Below are 19,535 nucleotides of genomic sequence, written 5' to 3'. Positions count from 1 at the left end.
CTGCTTACTTAATTTTTTTCTCCTTGTAATAGTTTTGTTGGAATATAGAGTGTGTAGATTATATGGGCAGAGATGTGGGGAAGCCATGTTGGGGCTAAATTCTCAATTTTCATCAAAATTCTTTGACTTGAATGTAAGAAATTTCAGCTCTTTGCATTTTATACTAGGGTTTATCACCAATTAATACCTTTAAAATCTTAATACTCTTAAATATTTTTTTATCTTCTCAATTAGAAGATCAGAAAAGAAAATATGAAATGTATGTCATATGTATTTAACATAGTTTAACTTATGTAGAGTAGGATATCCAGTTAGTAAATGGGCTTATACTTTTTTCTACCTCCTCATTTCAGCACTTACTAGCCTGTTCTGATACTAAGAAGAAGTGTGTAAAAAGAGGATAGATAATGATAAAAATGAACCAGGTGAAATAAATATGCTCAAATTAAGACAGAAGGAAAAATTATGGTTATATATACAGTGAACTCTCAGCTATAGAATTCTAGAGCTAGAAATTACAAAACTAACAGGACAGAATTGGATAAGTAGACCATAATTTAAATGTTTAAAAAAATAGTATCTATTTACACTTGAGAATTACCTCAGGATATTAAAAAAGTATATATTCAGAGATGGGAATTGCTTAGGATATTAAAAGTCTGATGTTGTTTTATTACTTACAAAGCACTACCAATTGAATATTATTGCTAAGTTTAAATGAAAGACTTTCTTGGAGGAGCTGTGAGGTTTAATGAATTTATAATGATCTGTACATTGAAGAATATTAATTATGGCTAATTATATTCAAAGAGTAACCTGAGTTTTTGAAAAAATTTCAGTAGTATTACTATAAATATAATACTTACTTTGTCATTATCATCAAAATAACACTCAAATTTAAATTCTCCATGTTTGGGCAAAAATGATAGGGACACTTTATTCCTTAGCAAAAGAAAAAATTCCATTAAGTGAAAACCTTTAGACTAACTAGTATGGAATAGGTAACACACTTGACACATTGGGATTTTTTCTTTTTGCCACTGACAAGGTGTATGACAAGGTGTAGAAGACAAGATTAGCCCTAAGTCATCCCTAATCTCTTTTCTACATTTATAAGAGTAGAGTAATATTTGACTGGCTTGGATTTTAAATCTTTTTCTCATGTAGCACATATTCAAATGGAATTAGTTGTGGTTAGAGAAATGAGTAGGAAGACAAGCCAGACAAGTATTAGCAAATGAGGGATAACATCCTGAATAATAAAGCGGGTTATGTTATTTTAAATAACTATATTTTTAGATTCTATTAAGTGTTTGAAAGATAATTGAAATGCACTCATTGGTGTAAGATTTTTAGTCTAGAATGAGACTAATAAAATGACCCGTTAATAAACAAACCCAGGATCATTAGTTTTCTAAAGAATTTTTCATTATTGGAAAGAAAATAAAACATTCTTTTTAGCAATCTAAAATACTATGTGACTCACATTTTAATCAAAACAGTTTGAAAATATTTCTAAATATGTATTTTTAGGAAATACTATGATATTAAGTGAAACATATTTCAAAACCAATATTGCTTTCATTCTATTTAAATAGGCCACCTCTGGATTCCAACAGTAATTGTAATTATTTAAGAGTATATGTGAATGCCAATTAATTGAAAACTAAGAGGTCTACATTTCCAGATGGGGACCCAAAAGGATCACTGTGATCATTGAGAAAAATCATTCTCTCCCAGTAGGGGCATACCGTTGGAGGCTTCAATCCTGCCGCAACCTAGCTTTATTTCACCCTGTGTTCTTTCCTATTCATTGATTGAATGACCTTGGGCAGAGCATTTAACCTTTGAACTGCAGTATCTTCATTTATAGAATGTTACCTTAAATGTCTTTCTTATTGGTTAGAAAGATAAAATGAAATCATGTATATTGAGGGTACTTTGTAACTGATGGGTCACCCCACAAAATTTAGTTACTGGATTTAAGATGGCTGAAATTATCAAAATAATAACTTACACATAAGGATTAATAGTTTTGTCATATCCATAATACTCATATTTGAACATAATTTTTGTGAATTCCCTCACTTGGGAGTTCATAAAGTAGGGTAGCTTTTTATAGAATTGTGTGAAATGCTAACTGCTAAATATGCTTTAAAAATCCTTTCTTACAGTATTTGTGGGGCAGGCAGGGGAAGAGAAATTGGTATTCAAAAATGTTACAGTGTGTCTATAGCCAGGAAATAGGGAAGAATTTCTGTTTACATGAAACACTGTCTTAAGTGTACTTTGTATTAAATGTGTGCGAGTTAAGGGAAATTATCTGCAACAAAGACTGTTTTAATAATGTCTGCTTTAAAAACTACTTTAAAATTTTTCCATGTCATTTTTTGATTGCATTTATTAGATCTGGGATATTTTCTGTTTTTTAGTATTGTTATTTTGCCCTTTCTTGAAGTTTTTGGTTTATTTAATATAATCTCTTTTAATGGAATAAAAATGGTAAATGTCTATATTGTTGGCTAACTCCATTAAAGAATACTGAAATTTTTTTTGTTTTGTCACCTTTTAGAGTAAGAACTTCGTTTTCATCCTTTATCTTCTTTTCTCCTCCAGATATTCTTTGACTATAGAACATAGATTCACTAATTGATGTCTAACTGGGTATGCTCTTTTCAAAACTTTAAAAAAGCAAAGCTGGAGAACTAAGGCGACATTTTGCCAAGAATAAGGGTGTTAGTGTAATGCTACTAAAAGTAATGAATCAAATTTGGGGTTCACTAAGCTTGCGGTTGGCTAACATATTTTAGTCAAGTCTGCACATTTTAGAAACTAAAGGATACAGATTCAAGAACTCTTCTTAAAATTGTTTAAAAAACCTAATTTTTGTTACTTTACAGATGTTCCATTTAAACAGACCTCTTCTATAGCTGTGGCTGGAGCTGTAATTGGAGCTGTCCTTGCCCTTTTCATCATTGCCATCTTTGTGACTGTGTTGCTGACTCCTCGGAAAAAGAGACCATCCTACCTTGACAAAGTGTAGGTAACTGTTTTGCTTGGATTCAACTATGAATATTCAGTATTCATCAGTCTGTATCTTTATAGTTACTCGTATGAAAAGTGTCTGAGGGACAGCAGTTGATAATGTTAGGTCTTGTAAGATGACCATGGTTTTGTCAGAAGGTATCAAACTACATTTTGGTAAACAAACAGTGTCAATGGGCTACTAAAGACAAATATATTAGACACCTTTTTTTAACCTACCATATATTACATCTTTCCAGATGGTAACATAATGACACTTTTGTTGTCCTGCCTTCTGAATAAAATGCAAGTCTTCGATGAAGTAGTTGAAAGACAGGTATAAAGAATCTTAGAAGTTTACTTGCTTCTTCAGACTGTGTATGCCTGTCTTATGTACAGGTATAACTTAACTTTCAACTGCCGAGAGTTATTAAATACATTGAGTTTTAAAGCTTTTATAAACAATTTTGGTTTCGGTAAATTATAAAATATGCCTCTTCAAGAGAAAGCAATGTTTTGGGCCTAATCATTGAGATGGAATTGGGAAATAGAAATTGCACTTTGCTGTATAATCCAAAGACCAATGTCTCAGTTCACTAAATTCCATCAGTGGTTTTTGTTGCTTCATCTGTGAAATGTGAATAATACTTTTCCTGCTTACCTTACATTGTTGTGTTAAGAATAGAATAAGATGATGTCATTTATGAACAGTTTTGTTCTATACAAATGGCATTATTTCTTGTGTAGTTATTAATGTTTTTTATGAGGCTATAAGGCTGGCTCTCAAATGCATTTCCTCTGTCTTCCTAAGTGCTTTGTGTATGTCTCTGCCTCTCTAATCTGGCCCAGTTATAGCACTAATTTTTTTGGATTAAGGAAACCTGGGTGTTAGCCTCAGCTCTAAGATCAAATTAGTGGTCTGACTGTGAATGTCACATCACCTCCATGAACCTTGGTTTTCTCACCTTAATGACCTTTGGGACCTTGGAGCTATAAATTTGCTGTGGTTTTTGCTACATTAAAGAAAGTACTTTAAATAAAAGGACTGTAAAGTACTCTTTCATTCTAATATCTGTAAGACCAGATTTTTTTTTACTATTTCAAGAGTAAGTACTTTGTGGTTAACATCATCTTAGTTCCCAGATTATCTCAAGTTTTTCTATAATTTCAAAAACATTATTTACTAGTAGGCTAGTAATTATGTCTGTGTAACCATTTCATTTATTATTTGAATTCTATTCATTTAAAATATTTTCTGTCCAAAAGTTATTAGACCACTGAGAAATTGTAATTATTTTGACCTCTAGAGATTTCATTCTCTTTATCTTTTAATAAAGGTAAAATTTTTATTTGATTTATAATCTCAATTACTGAAAATTAGTTGTCTGACCTTCAAAAGTAAGAGTTTATAAAAATTATTTTCTAAATTGCAGAGAGCTATGAGATATGTTTAATTCTATTTTTGTTGTAACTCAACAATGTTTAAAATATATGAAGATACTTTTTTTAGTGGATTAGGTAATTTTGGCAAAAATAAATGCATTCCCTAAGGATGTAATGGTCTCTTTATTTCAGGTGCCAGGATTTATAATGGTTTGTAGATTGAAAATGTTAATTTACATGATAAATATTCTAAAAGTGATCATGGCTTTTGAAAATTTGTTACAGAATATTTCCAAAATATAGTATAAACTATTTTTCATCATTATCTTAACAACAGTCTTTTAAATCACTTTTATGACACTTTGGAGAAAAGTGCTTTCTATTACACACGTTTGACTATCTTTAAAATGTTGGTGAGCATAGTCACATGTAAAAATGTGCAATACTTATATGCAATACTTGGTCATATACTAGATTACTTTCTTAATAATAATTTTTAAAAAAATGATTCTATTTGAGTTGCTTCTTTAAATATGAATTAATTAGATTGGTCCTAAACATTGGAACCTTTAAAACTAGTTTACTTTTTTGTCCCATCTATTATAGGCTAATGGAAATAGAAGAACTGAATTAAATAAGTACACTAATATAAATATTAGTATGAGGAAAGTGTCCTCAAAACTTAGGAGAACCTTGATTGTACCCCTCCCCTTGTTTTTTTTTTTTGCTAACTGCAGCAATTTTTTTTAACTTTTTAATGCAGGATCGACCTTCCACCCACACATAAACCACCTCCTGTGTATGAAGAGCGATCCCCTCCTTTGCCTCAGAAAGATCTTCTATATCAGGTAAGTGTTCCTGAGTATACTTAAAATAAAGTGAAGTAAAATTAAAACTACTAAGCAATGTATATGATTTATTTCAAAATATTATCTAGTTCATTATGTATTAAATATCACATAATAACACATAATCAATTCTCTGAAACATTTAGGGGATCAAATTTTGTCTATAAATTAGTAAGAAAAGAAGTTATGTCCAATGTAGCTAAGACAAATCAACACTATCTTAGGGGTACACATTTTTTACTAAAAGCCTATGTCTAAAGACTTACTGTTAATACAGTTTTATTGACATACAGATTCATTATGAACTATGCATTTTTATATAAATAGAAGATGGAAAAATTGAGTGGTAGGGTATGATGCATGATGGAGAGGTTTTTCTCCTTGGCATATGTATTTTATTTTTGTTTCTTTTCAGTATACTCAAGGTCTAAATTTTAGCCTTCCTTTATTTAGCAACAAAAGATTTATATTCCAATTTAAAATTCTAGGTATGGCTATTAAGCCTATTCTACATTTATGATAATTTACTATTTCTTTTGGAATCAGTTTACAGTAATTTATGTGAAAGTATTGATTCAGTGCTTCTGTCCTGGATTCTATATCTTGATTAATATGTTCTGCTTGGGAAAGTTTAAGCCATCAGAATGTTTGAATACTTTTTTTCTTAGCTTTAGTTGCTTTGTTTTTATTTTTTTTCCCTGTATCACCCATTCAGCTTACTGGGGCTCTAACCCTATATTGGGGTTTTATTACCTGTGGGAATATTCTATAGAATTTTTCTCCTAAAACAAGGCTGTATCTTCAGCTTAAATAAGGCAAATCATTTGCTCACCAATTAATTTATTTAATTTGGTGGAAAAACTGCGGGAGAATATATCTGTTAAGATGCTCTCAGCTTCTGTTCCTTGGATGACCACATAACCAATCTACTGCTCAAGAGTGGGGCAGGGAGGAGCATTCCTGGCATGTGCACTCACTGACAGTGGGCACCACCTTTGTCGTCTTAACACAAGTTTCACGTCTTAGGGGTGAAGATGTGCCATCTTTTCCGAACTCTTATTTTCACATAAAGAGTATAGCTTCATATCTCTTGGCAAATAAATTAACTTGACAAGTAGTGTGAAATGTCATCAAAATATTTAGCTAGAGGTGTTGTTAACTGCTGCAGAAGGATAGCTGTCTTCCTCCTTCTCCAAAGCTAGTAACTAACCAGAGGATTTCTAGATTCAGGTTTGGGAATTTTTTAAAAACATTGTTATAGTAACTTTTTAGGACAACCGTAATTGCATGTAATTTTATTCTTCTCTGTAAAATCAATTTATTATGTCACTTGTTGTTATTTAATATTTTCAATTTAAATATTTACAAAAGCTTATGAATGGGAAAAAATTTTTTGGGCTCAGATCATATGTCCTGGAATTTAGTTAAAATATGATTGTGTATATATGTATGTGTATAATATGTAGGCACTGCTAAATGAACACAAAGGGATGATTTTTCTTGAATGATTTGACAGTGGTACCAACTGCAAGTTTTAGTATTCTTGGAGTCAGAGAAGTCTTCATGGATGGATCAGTTTTGGAAGTAGGAGTTTTGATGCGTGTGATAAAATTACTCCGTTGTTGATTAGAGCAAATTGCATAATCCCAAGCATAAATCTAGGTGGAAATGAAAAAGTAATGGAAATTTTAGAAAGGAAATTGATGGGCAGCATCTGCAGTGGATAATAAGCATTGGACTTTGGGAGTCATAGACCATTTAGTAACATTGTGATTTTCTCCTCATCTGTAAGATTAAGCAGGTGAAAAACATGATTGATTTTTTTTTCCCTCTTCTTGCTGTAAAACTGAGTCTATAACATATTGCTAAGAATGAGCTGGTTGCTGTCATACTGCTTAGGAGAGTCAAAACTTGGAGATGAAATAATTCTTAATTCTATAAAGATTTTAGGAATAATTTACATTGAAATCATTATCCAACAGTAATATAATTTATTATGATTCATGCATTATGTCATATGTTAATTATATGATTGTGTTTTAATTAATGATGTGATATCAAAATGCAAAATACGTAGAACTGTTTCCTGATTACCAAGAGATCTATACATGTGTAATTACTGTCTAATTAGTTCATGCAATGATAGCATGCTATAATGGTAAATGCCTTCATAATGTTCCACTTCACTACATAACTTGTCAATTTTAAGCTCATGAGGTTAATTCCTACTTAAAAGTCGTTAGTCTTCAGCCCTCATAACCAGGTCTTGTGGCCTAGTGAGCTAGGCCATGCTCCCAAATGCTACCGTGGCTTTACAGAAGAGAGCCCACTTTTCTACCCATCAGTGCTCTGCACTTGGGAAACCACAGAAACAAACAGTTCTTCACTACTTACATTGGTTCCTGCTACTCACTCATTATTTTTGTGGTTGTAGTGCCAAAATTCATACCTGAGAATTTTCCCTCTAAATCTAAATTATGAGAATGAAGCCTGGTTTTGCAAAGAGGCGATTTCCTTGAGTGGGAACTATTACCATATTGCAAAGATTCATAGTTGATAAATCCTACAAAAGTGAGTCTTCATTTAGGAAACAACATGAACTCATGACATTAAAATGTATTTTTACCTTTTTATTATGTTTTATTTTCTTAACATTATAGGTAATGCATTAAGTATATTCTTGGTACAAAGAAAAATCAAATACTGCAGAATTATAGAGTTAACTGTTGAAGATTCTCATTCATCCCCCTGTTCCTGAATATATTATTTCCTTCCCCAGAGATCACCATTGTTACTAACTTAAATATCCCCCCAGACTTTTTTTCACAAGTTTACTTTTAAGTGTACATCATCCACATTTACATCTACAGATAATTTTTTAGAAACATAAATGTGGTCACAGAGTACATATTGTTCTAAAAATTGTTTTTTCCACTCTGTTACAAACCAGTATTTTTCAGAGTGAGTAATGTTGCCACCTTTATCAAAATTCCCTGGGTTATTGAAAATGAAGATTCTTGAAGACAGTTTCAGGTTTACTGAATCAGAATCCCAGGGGTTGGAGACAGTGGGCATTTTGCCTAGTTCACCAGGTGAATTCTAATGCATATTCAGGTTTTAGAACTATTACTGTCTCTCTGTCTCATTCTGGAATGGCTGTGACAGTATTCCATTGTGTTGATATACCACAAATTACCTAATGATCTTCCGAGGTTGTTTCCTTTTTTTCCCTATTACAATAATTGTGCAGTGAGGGTACTTTTTGTGCACATGTATTTATAAAATATATGCAAAGAAATAGAATTACTGTGAATATTTTTACATTTAAATAGGTGTCATATTGCTGGCCAAACTAGCTATATTAATTTATATTCCCATAAATAGTATATTAAAATCCATTTCCCTCTTTAATATTGTTTAATAGAACTTTTTTTTTCTGTCAGTTTGATAAAACTGGAAAAATAGTTCATTTAAAAGCTTTGTAGATTCCTGGAAGAGGTTTCATACTTGATTGCCTTTTTGTAGTTCTGTAAACTACCTATTTGCATCATTTTTCATCAGTTTTTTAAACTTTGCTTGTTAATTTTTTAGCAGCTCTTTGATATGGACAGTAATCTTTTGTCTTATATTTGCTTCTTACTTGTTAACTTTATAGTGTCTTATACAGAAAGTTTAAGTTTTTATGTAGTCAAAATCACTGTCCTTTTCCTTATAGTTTCTGGAAATTATACATTATCTAAAAAGACTTCCTCTCCATTCCCCCTCTGCCCCTGATCTGAAGTGTTTTAAAAAATCATATAAAAACTCTCATAGTTTTATGGAATTTCTTTTAGTTTAATTAATCTGAAACTTATTTTTGCTTATGGTATAAGGTAATAACCTAATTTTTCCCCAGTAGGATAACAAGTTGTCCAAAAACTATTGAATATCTGTCCTTTTCCATGATTTGAAGATACTTTTATCCTAAAATAAACTCCCATGGATATTAGGTGTATTTCTGAACTCTCAATTCTGTTATATTGTTCTATGTTTCTCTCCTTAAAGCAAAACAACACTATTTTAATTACTGTCTTATAGTATGATTTGGTATTTAGTGAAGCAAATTTCCTCATCTCTGTTCGTCCTTTCCAAAATTTTCTTGGCTTTTTTTCATATCAACCTTAGAATTGGCTTCCCAGGTTCCTTAAAAATCTCACTGAACTTATTAATTTAGTGAGACTTGTCAACTTTGTAATGTTAATTCTGTCCAGAAACCAGATAAGCTTCTACTTTATGGTTCTTTTATGTACTAGATAAAGTCTTTTTTAGTATATGTTTTCCACATTTCTTATTACAGTTATTAAAGGCATTTTGAGTATTTTAATTGATTATAGGTTTTCCTCTAATCCCCTGTGGCTTTTTTTGGGGGGGGCGGAATCTTGGCTTTTACCTCCCTCTTTTTTTTTCTTATTTTATTTCTATTTTATTAAAGTATATTCGATTTACAAAGTTATGTTAATTTCTGGTGTACAGCATAGTGATTCATTTATACATATATATATTCCTTTTCATATTCTTTTTCATTATAGGCTATTACAAGGTATGAATGTAGTTTCCTGTGTTATACAGTAGGACCCTGTTGTTTATCTATTTTATATATAATTTCTACAAATCCTGAACTCCCAGTTTATCCTTCCCCACCCCCTTTCCTCCCTGGTAACCATAAATTTGTTTTCTGTGGCTGTGAGTCTGTCTCTGTTTTTTAAATAAGTTCATTTGTGTCTTCTTCAATATTTATCCATATTACTACAAATGGCCTTATTTTATTCTTTTTTATGGCTGAGTAGTATTCCATTGTGTGTGTGTGTGTGTGTGTGTGTGTGTGTGTGTGTGTGTGTGTGTGTGTGTGTGACATACATATATGCCACAACTTCTTTATCCAGTCATCTGTCAATGGATATTTAGGTTGCTTCCGTGTCTTGGCTATATATAGTGCTGCTATGAACATTGAGGTGCATGTATCTTTTTCAAATTAGAGTTTCTTCTGGATGTATGCTCTGTGCCTTTTTCTAGTTGGTTATTAGCATATAGAAATGCTTTGAGTTTTTTTAAAAGTTTCTAGGCTTTTTTCTTGAACTTGTTATTCATTCTAATAGATTTTCAGTTTATTTTCTTGAATTTTCTAGATATATAATCTACTCGCTGCAAAAAACAACAGTTATCTTTTTTATTCCTTGTTCACTGTGATTTATTTATTTTTGCAGTGATTTTACAGAGTGCTAAATGCTGACAGTTGTAGGGGACTGTTTTTTTAATCTCATTAAGCTTCAAATCCAGCATGAAATACTGGACACTGATATAAAATTTCTTTGTATTAAAACTTTGGACAACATTGTGCATTCTATGTATAATGCTATTTTTTAGCCTTGTATTGGAAGAGTTGTATACTCTGATGTGAAGAACTATTTCCCAAACCAGCTAAAATGATCCAGGGAGCTTTTCTGGGAAAATATTTTTAATGTATACAGTTTTATTTTTAATATGAAAAAATCTGAATGTAAATGTGAATCTTTTAGAATGCTCTGCTTCAGCCTGAGGTAGCATTTATTCTCTGGAAGTCAGGACTAGTGACTATTTGAAATAAGTAACATTACTTGACTCTACTAAGGAACCTAACAGGAATTTCAGTCAAGAAGCAATACTGTAGGGAATATGGCTTTGGAAGTTATTTTTGCGCTGACATGTCACAAAGCTTTGTAATCTCTTCAACTATCGTGAGATTTTCTTCCCCCTTGATGTCCACATTTTCAGAAGTAGTTATCTGTCAGATGATTTTTTTTGGTAAATTTTTGATTTTTAACAACCTTGAAAATGTATTATGAATGTTATTTCAGGTGTTAAAATACACAGGACAGTTTTCATTATTTAAAATATTTCTTTTATATACATGTAAACATGTGTATATTAATCTGTGGGATGAAATGGAATATATGCATAAAGTATATGACTGAATTCCAAGCTGAACTAATTTCCTTTTTTGTCAAACACTGCTTTTACTTAAAAGAATGACTACCAAACTATGATTATTCAGGCTTGAGTATTTTGCAGACATTTTCTCAAAAATCAGTGAAGTGAAACTGTCACTCAATACAAACAACTGACAGTACTTGTTTATCTGGAAAGACTATTAAAATATTCCTCCCTTTTCCAGCCATGTATCTGTGTGAGGCCATTTCTTCTAACTATATTTCAACCAAACAACATATTTTAACAGATTGAATGCTGTGGCAGATGTGAAAATCAAGCTTTCTTTTTTTGACTCAGATATTAAAAAGATTTACAAACGTAAAAAAATAAAAAAACCAAAACAGTAAAAGACCACTCTTCTCACTAACTTTTGTTTTGAAAAACATGGTTATTTTTCATTTAAAAGATGCTGTTTATATTAACATATTATGAGTTTATCTTTAAATCAATTAAATATCTTAAAAATATTTTAGTTTTAATGTTTAATATAGCTACTACCCATATAAGTAAAAGTACTTTGGGTTCTCAAAATTTTAAAGTTTAAAGAGGCCCTAAGGCCCAAACTTAGAGAGCTTCTGCTGTAGACTGTAAGTAGTATGAAGACAGAGACCTTTGCTTGGTACTGTCGTCCCAGGGCACAACACAGAGCTTGGCACGTTGTAGGTAACTAATAAAATTTTTTTTAATGAATATGTGAAAGAAAGAATAAAGCCCCACTTTATATTCTTTTCAATCTATGATTTGAAAATTTCTGCATTGTTTATTCTAGAATATCTGATTCTCAGATAATATATTTCAGTATATTTAATGTCAATATTATGTAATATCAGTGTATCAGATTTCAATATATCATGTATGAAAAAGAGCAGAAGAAACAAGAGACCCTATAATAATACACCAAAATGTTAGCTGTGATATCTGTATATTAGGCTTATCAGTGAATATTACGTTTTATATTCTATTTTTCTATAGTTTCTGATTTTTCTGCCATGCTTTTTCTCTCCTTTGTCAGTGACCTTTTAGCAGAGTAAAATGTAGATCTGTTGAAAACCTGAATTACTACACTGGAATGTTTCATCAGTCTGGGAAAATTATGATTTTTCCCCAATAATTCACTACCATATGTCTTATTTTTTAGTAAATTTTTATAAATATTCATGGCAGAGTGTTTTTACATTTTTTGAGTGGATAATACACACAAAATAATATAAAAGGGTATTTTCTAAAATCTCACTATCATTTCCATTCCTATCCTACCCTCACTACCTTCTACAAAAAATTACTTGTATAAATTTCTTTTGTCTTCATATGGTTTATATAAAACATAAGGCAAGGAAATACACACACATTTTATCTCTTCTCAAACAAAAGGCAACATACATACTCTGTTATACATCTTGCCGTTTCCTCCTAAAATACGAAGATCTTTCTTTATTGGGAAAGAGAGAATTCTCACTCTTCTGTATATCCACGCAGGATTCTAACATGTATATACTATATAGTTTGTAATGTCAAAATATTTTAATAAACCAATAATGCTACAGTGAATAGCTTTGTATATATGATATTTTGTATCTACACAGGTATAATCTGCAGGAGAAATTTTTAGACTTGAACTTGCTGCATTAAATAGTATATGTGTTTAAAATTTTGATGGGTATTGTCAAATTGTCCTCTATAAATATTGTACTTTTTTGCACTCCTATGAGCGATGCTTGAAAGCACCTGCTTCTCCACATTCTCACGAAAAGCATATGTATTCTGCCCAATTATTGGTAATCTGATAGGTGAAAAGTAGTAAATATATCATTGCAATTTTGCAATCTCATTATTAGTGAGTTTCAGCATCTTTTCAAGTGGTTAAAGGGTCATTTTTCTCCTGCAAACTGTCATTCTTTTGTGTGCTATTTAAGCATTTTATAAGTAGATATGAAAATTTTTTGTTTTGATTCATATGTATATATAGCATGAATTATATGTACATTGTTCCTTGGTATCTAAATTTGTGGTATAGAAAGTTAAGTAAGATGAATCATGTTTTCCCATAGACTTACATGATAAAATAAGAAGATTAAAAAATTAAGAAACTATGTTATGACTAGAGCTCAAATGTTATCAAACTGTATGGTTTTAGAAACATATGGTGGCCCTACTTTTTATCAAGTTACGGAGTTAGAGATATGTCCTCCAAGTATCTTAATATCATAATACCATATTTCATTTAAAGATTTACTTTTTTTGTTTGTTTTTTGTTTTTTGTTTTTTTTGTTGTTGTTGTTGTTTTGTTCTTTTTGTTTTTGGTGGGGGGAGGTAATTAGGTTTATTTAATTTTTTTTTTTTTAGATGGAGGTACTGGGGATTGAACCCAGCAGAGCGCTAAGCATGCACTCTACTACTTGAGTTAATACCCACCCCCGCACAAGGCTTTCTTAAACCTATTTACCCTGCTACTCTTTATAATTCTATAGAGTCTCATTATTCTCAAAACTTATCTTTCCAATACATCCCTGCCATTTTTTCAATAATATTTTTAGATAAGTTGCTTTTGTTAATTATCATCAGTGGTCTGTTTTTCTCCCAGGATCTGAATATTTTAACATGTTTCTAGATACCAGATACCAGTAGTTGTGGGCTTTGGGAAGAAAGGAGGGAGGAAGGTGCTACAAGAGTTAACATTTTTATTCCAAATTAGAGGAAACTGTATGACTAAGTGGAATATTTAGTAACTGAATCCTGAATATTTCTAGAATGATTTTGCCCTCGAGTAGCAAAAAAGTTTTCATCTTGCATATTGCCTTCAGGTAATAGGTAGTGGTAGTTACTGAGACAAGTAGTGAAAGAATTGTAGGACCTTGTTCTGGTCGGAGGAGGGAAGAAGTTTTGTAATCAACAAAGTTTAAATGAAATAATGACATAAAATAATATTGAAATAATGTATTCAAATAAAATATCAGTGCAACATCTGAAGTGTAAAGGATTAGTATTTTTACTAAATCAAAGCGCTTACTAATAAATTTTATAAATGAGGAAAAGATAAACCTACTTTATAAGGTTTTATAAGGATTAATAAATTACCATATCTTATATCCTTAGAACACTGCCTGGCATATAGTAAATACTCTGTGTTTTCTGTTATTATTATTGTTATTTAAAAAGAAGTTATGTAATTCTTAAAAAAAAATTAAAGAGACAAAGCGGTGAAATTATTTCAGTAGAAGAGTAAAACTTATACTACTTTGACTCATGTAAACCCAGCATATATTTCTTTTGGAAATCATTGATACTCTTATTATAAGTTTAGTTGTGCTTGAAATGAAATTAAAATGGAGTCCATAATTTTTGATTCATATTTCTGTTTTTTTCTCTGTTATTCATTTATCAAACAGCTATTTTTTGAGTACTTAATATGTGTCAGTATTGGGAATGCATAGTTAATGAAACAGAATTTTTTAAAGTATTATCTTTATGGAGATTATATTTTAGGGACAAATTGATACATGCCTATGATGATGTCTTTTTTTCTTTTTTTAAAAAGAATTTTACTGAAATACAATTGGCATACAACAAACTATACATATTTAAAATGTGTTTGATGTATTTTATATATACACAAACATATACATATATACACATAGCCAAGAAACATCACCACAATCAGCATAATGTCCATATTCACCATTTTCAAAGGTTTTCTGGGAATCCTGTGAAATCTTCCCCTCTTGTCCTGCCCCTGCTCCCTCTCCCCATCTCCAGGGAAACAATTACTGATTTGCCTTCTGTCTCTATATATTACTTTAATAAACATTTTTGAATTTTATGTAACAGAATCATACAGTAGGTTCTCTTTTTTGGTCTCGCTTCTTTCACTCCACATAATTTTGAGATTTCTTCATACTGTTTTATCAATAATTCATTCCTTTTAGATAGGCATACTTGTAGATTGACTACATTTTGTTTATACATTCACCTGTTGATGGACATTTGCATTATTTCCACTTTTAGGCTATTATAAACAATGCTGTTATGGACATTTATGTATGCCTTTGTGTAAACATATGCTTTCATTTATCTTGAGTAAACACCTACATTTGAAATGGCTGGGTCATATGGTAAACATAACTTTAAAAATGTTAATAAAAAAAAATGCCAAATTCATCTTAAGTGGTTTTACCATTTATGTTTTCACCAGCAATGTATGAGTTGCTCCATACCTTTACCACCATTAACACCATTTATTATATTCAGACCTTTAAAATTTTAGACATTAATAGGTGTGTGGTTATTTCAGTATGGTTTTAATTTGTACTTTTTCCCCTAGCTACTAACACGTGGAACATTTTTTTCATTTTCTCATTTGTCACCTGTTTGTCCTCTTTAGTGAAGTCTCTTTTCAAGCATTTGCTCATTTTTACTGGATTAAGAGTTCTTTATATCTTTTGTGTTATGGAATGAATGTTTGTGTCCCCTCTCCCTGCCCTCCCCCGCCCCACTCCGATTCATACATTGAAACCCTATCACTAGTGTGATGGTATTTAACAAGTGGGGCCTTTATGGGTGATGAGGTCACCAGAGTGGAGCTCTCATGAGGGGATTAGAGCCCTCATAAGAAGAGACAGGAGAGAGATTATTTCTCTTTCTGCCATGTAAGGCTACAACAGGAAGATAGCTGACTGTAAATTTGGAAGAGTGCCCTCACCAAGAGCCAAAATCTTAGACATATAGGAGGCTAGGACTTCCCAGCCTCCAGAACGGTGAGAAATAAATGTTTGTTCTTTAAACCACCTAGTCCATGGTAGTTTGTTATAGCAACCTGAGTGGTATAAGACATTTTGGATACAAGTCCTTTGTTAGGTAATATCATTTAGAAACATTTTCCCCCATTCTCCTGCTTATCTTTCTCTTTTAAGGGGGGCTGGGGACAGGTAATTAGGTTTGTTTGTTTGTTTATTTGTTTATTTAAAAATAATTTTTAATTGAGGTACTGGGGATTGAACCTAGGACCTTGTGCAAGCTAAGCATGCGCACGACCACTGAGCTATACCCTCTCCACTTGCTCATCATTCTCTTAACAGTGATTATTGAAGAGCAGAATTTCTTAATTTTGATGAAATCCAGTTAATATGATTGCAATGCAATGCCATACTTTCTCTCTGGAATGGGGGTGGTAATACCTATTATTGTTTCTATTAATATGGTTAATATACTTTTATGATACATCATTTTATTTTTCCTATATAAGCTTCATTGACAGTAAATTTAATGAATTAATTCAAAGACAGTAGTTTTTCGTGGTCACTAGAGTTGCTCCAATATCTAGTAACCTCAGGAGATATAAATACTGTAAGTAATTCTCATCTCACCAAGAAATATAGATATTAAGAAAGTGGTACATGAAGGAAAAATATTTGAGTCATGTTGTTAACTCTTATTTTTAGTAGCATCAGATGAGATTAGCAATCTTGTTATAATAAGAAGATTCAAATTCAGTTATTTTGACTTAAGTAAATCATAGAAATACTCTAAGAAAGTTTATTTTAGACTTACTGTATACATATAAACCAGTGCTGATCTGGGGATCCTGGAGTGATGATTTCTAGTCAATAAAGATTCTGGGTATAATTGCATTTCAGTATTTTTAATGTATCAGCAACATCAGTGCATTATGTGATTTTTCAGGAAGGAGTTGAAATCCTCTGACCTTGATTCTTACTGTTTCTGATTTGTAGTTTAACTGCCTGAGTGGGAAAGTTAGGACTATCTTAAGAAAGAAAAAAAAAAGTTATGCAAAATAGTTCCCTCAGAACTATTTCTAATACAGACTGAATTATTTCACTCAGATTAAATGAAAAACAAAACAAACAAAAAAAAAGAGCTGGCTTCATCCCAATCACCAATACTCAATACTGGAAAAAAAAAAAAAGTAGATGATTAAAATAAAAGAATTAAATGTTGGTCTTTTGAGATGTTCTGAGTGAGCCAGAGAGAACATCTAATTCACATCTTTTATAAAACTTTCTATAGTATAATTCCACTTGGTCCTATCTTTGTTAAGAACATCTCATCTTCTTCCATTGAATCTATAAGTAAGTTATAAGAACTGATTCATTATAAAAATGATATACTCATTATTTGTACTTAATAGATGTGTATTTGTGAGTCCTCTATTTTCCTATTTTCTTAATTATAAGCCCTTGGAAACAGAAACCATGGTACTACCTTTGTAACCTTCCTTGATAACTAATGAACTGCTCTGTACAGAGGCTACTCAGTAATTGTTGTTGAGTTGCAGTGATAGTGAAATTAATTCTTTACAAAAACAATTTCCCAAGCTAGCAGGTTATTCCAGGCATTTGGCGGGAACAAGCAGGACATCAGAATCTATAGCAGTGTCACCTCATCCTTCTGGCTGTGTAACACCTAGAAATTTTGTTTTAAACAACTTGGAAATTTTATAACCAGTACAACGTTGTTTTTAAATAAGATGGTGTAATTAGGTACCAATCTATAATATCTTATCATTTCGAAAGAATTAATTACTGCCAATGTACAGTAACTGGAAATGAACTTCATCTTTTTAAAGTTGCTACCAAAATACTTTAACATGGTTTATGAGGTGCTATAAAGTCAAGTCTGAAACATTAACTCAGATGTAATGCTAAACTTTGGGAAAATAAAAACTTTTAATTGCTTAATGCTACTTGGGAACTCCTGCGAAAAGGTATTATTCTAACCATTAATTCACATAAATTGTGTGTTTTCCCTAGGGTTTTAAAGAATTAAATTTAGACTATTCATACTTAAGACACAATCAGAACATTAAATTTTGAGTGGTTTATTTGAGATCTGTTTTAAATTCACACTGCCATCAGGGAGCTATAAGCCTTGATTAGAGGTGACTGTTGATTGACTCAGAAATAATAAGAAGTAAAAGAACTATTGAAGTTAAACAAAGTAAGCTAAGAACAATGAAATTTCCTTCCAGATTTTAAGGGACCTAATAGCATTCTTTATTTAAAAGCTTTCATGTTCTTTATTGGGAGCAGTTCTTTTTTTTTTTTTTTTTTTTTTTTAAGTATAGAGCAGTCTGGACAGAGAGCTGAGTTATTTTAAATGTTCACTAAATTGTTTTCAGAGAATAGACTTCTTATTTGTGAACTAAATTTTACATAGACATTACCAATCTAACTTTATTTTGAATTTGGCTACTTAGTCTTAATTTTAGTCCTGGCAAATTGTTGTTTTGGAATTTTTTAACATGTTAAAAATTAAAAAAAAAATTAAAAAACAGTAAAGGCCACAAATGGACTTTTGAGGGAATAATATAAATAATATGTTATTTTAGGTAAGTACCAATATGTCTAAACTTACAGTGTTCATTCAGTGAATTATAGTGAGCCAAGCTGAGGGAGGTTTTTTAGACTCTTCCTAAGTAGATTCAATTACGGAGTCCTTGGTTAAATTAAGCTGTCCTAAGTGGAGCGCTGCTTTAGGCAGTTACTTTCGTATTGTGATGGGGGCAGTGCCAGTGAGGCCTCCATGCCTGCCACAGAGCCTGACTTACCGTCAGAGAATAATAGTAATAGAAATTAATGGGGATTAGTAGTGATTAATTTAGTAATCTGTTACTGCCTGTTAACATGAAAACACTGCAGGGAGACCATGTCAGGCTATTAATTATTATCAAAACCTTCCTGACATATTGATTGTTACAAGAATCTTTTATCCTAGAATTTCCAGGATGACCCTGATATCAAATATTCATTCCTCAGTGTCTGGTTGTATATAATAGTGCACCCGCCCCAATTTTGAGACTGCTGTTTCTGTAAGAGACTTCCCTTGTACTTCTGACTTCTCTACTACTCCCAGGCCTTTTCTCCAATCTCTTAGTAGCCTCTTTCTCCATTTCTGATCATTCCTATTTAAAATACTTTCCTCCCGTAATTAAAATGGCTCATATATCACAACCTCTGAAAAATCTTCCTAAGGTAATTAGAAGAATATCTAATTTATAATAAAACATACCCATGTGAACTGTAGTAAAAGTACTTATCACTGTGATAGTCACTTTGGAGAGTGAAATAGGAGGCATTAATCTTATAGAACTTGAAGAGGTGGAGAGTAACCTGAGTTGTAATGTTATGATTTGCTATGTATTGTTTAATATTTCATTTTTATTCTCTATTTCATAAAATAATGGAGTAACTAGAAAACAGCATAGGATACATTTAGAAAGGAGTCAGAAAATGGGTAGTTGATACTTAATATAAAACCAAT

General features: G+C 31.4%; 1 protein-coding gene across 2 annotated transcripts in view; it reads left to right on the top strand.

The window, feature by feature from the left end:
• NECTIN3 (nectin cell adhesion molecule 3) overlaps positions 1 to 19,535 on the top strand; it is a 119,078-nt gene that overhangs the window by 67,856 nt on the left and 31,687 nt on the right. For both annotated transcript variants that reach the window (XM_031433652.2, XM_064495613.1), the window contains exons 6-7: positions 2,901 to 3,039; positions 5,171 to 5,255. In XM_031433652.2, coding sequence (XP_031289512.2) covers positions 2,901 to 3,039; positions 5,171 to 5,255 — 224 coding nt within the window. The remainder of the gene's footprint in view (positions 1 to 2,900; positions 3,040 to 5,170; positions 5,256 to 19,535) is intronic.

This window comes from Camelus dromedarius, chromosome 2 (assembly GCF_036321535.1).
Source record: "Camelus dromedarius isolate mCamDro1 chromosome 2, mCamDro1.pat, whole genome shotgun sequence".
In the NCBI taxonomy this organism is placed as follows: domain Eukaryota; kingdom Metazoa; phylum Chordata; class Mammalia; order Artiodactyla; family Camelidae; genus Camelus; species Camelus dromedarius.
Note: the sequence above shows the minus strand (reverse complement) of the source record. Positions and strands in the feature narration are given on the sequence as shown.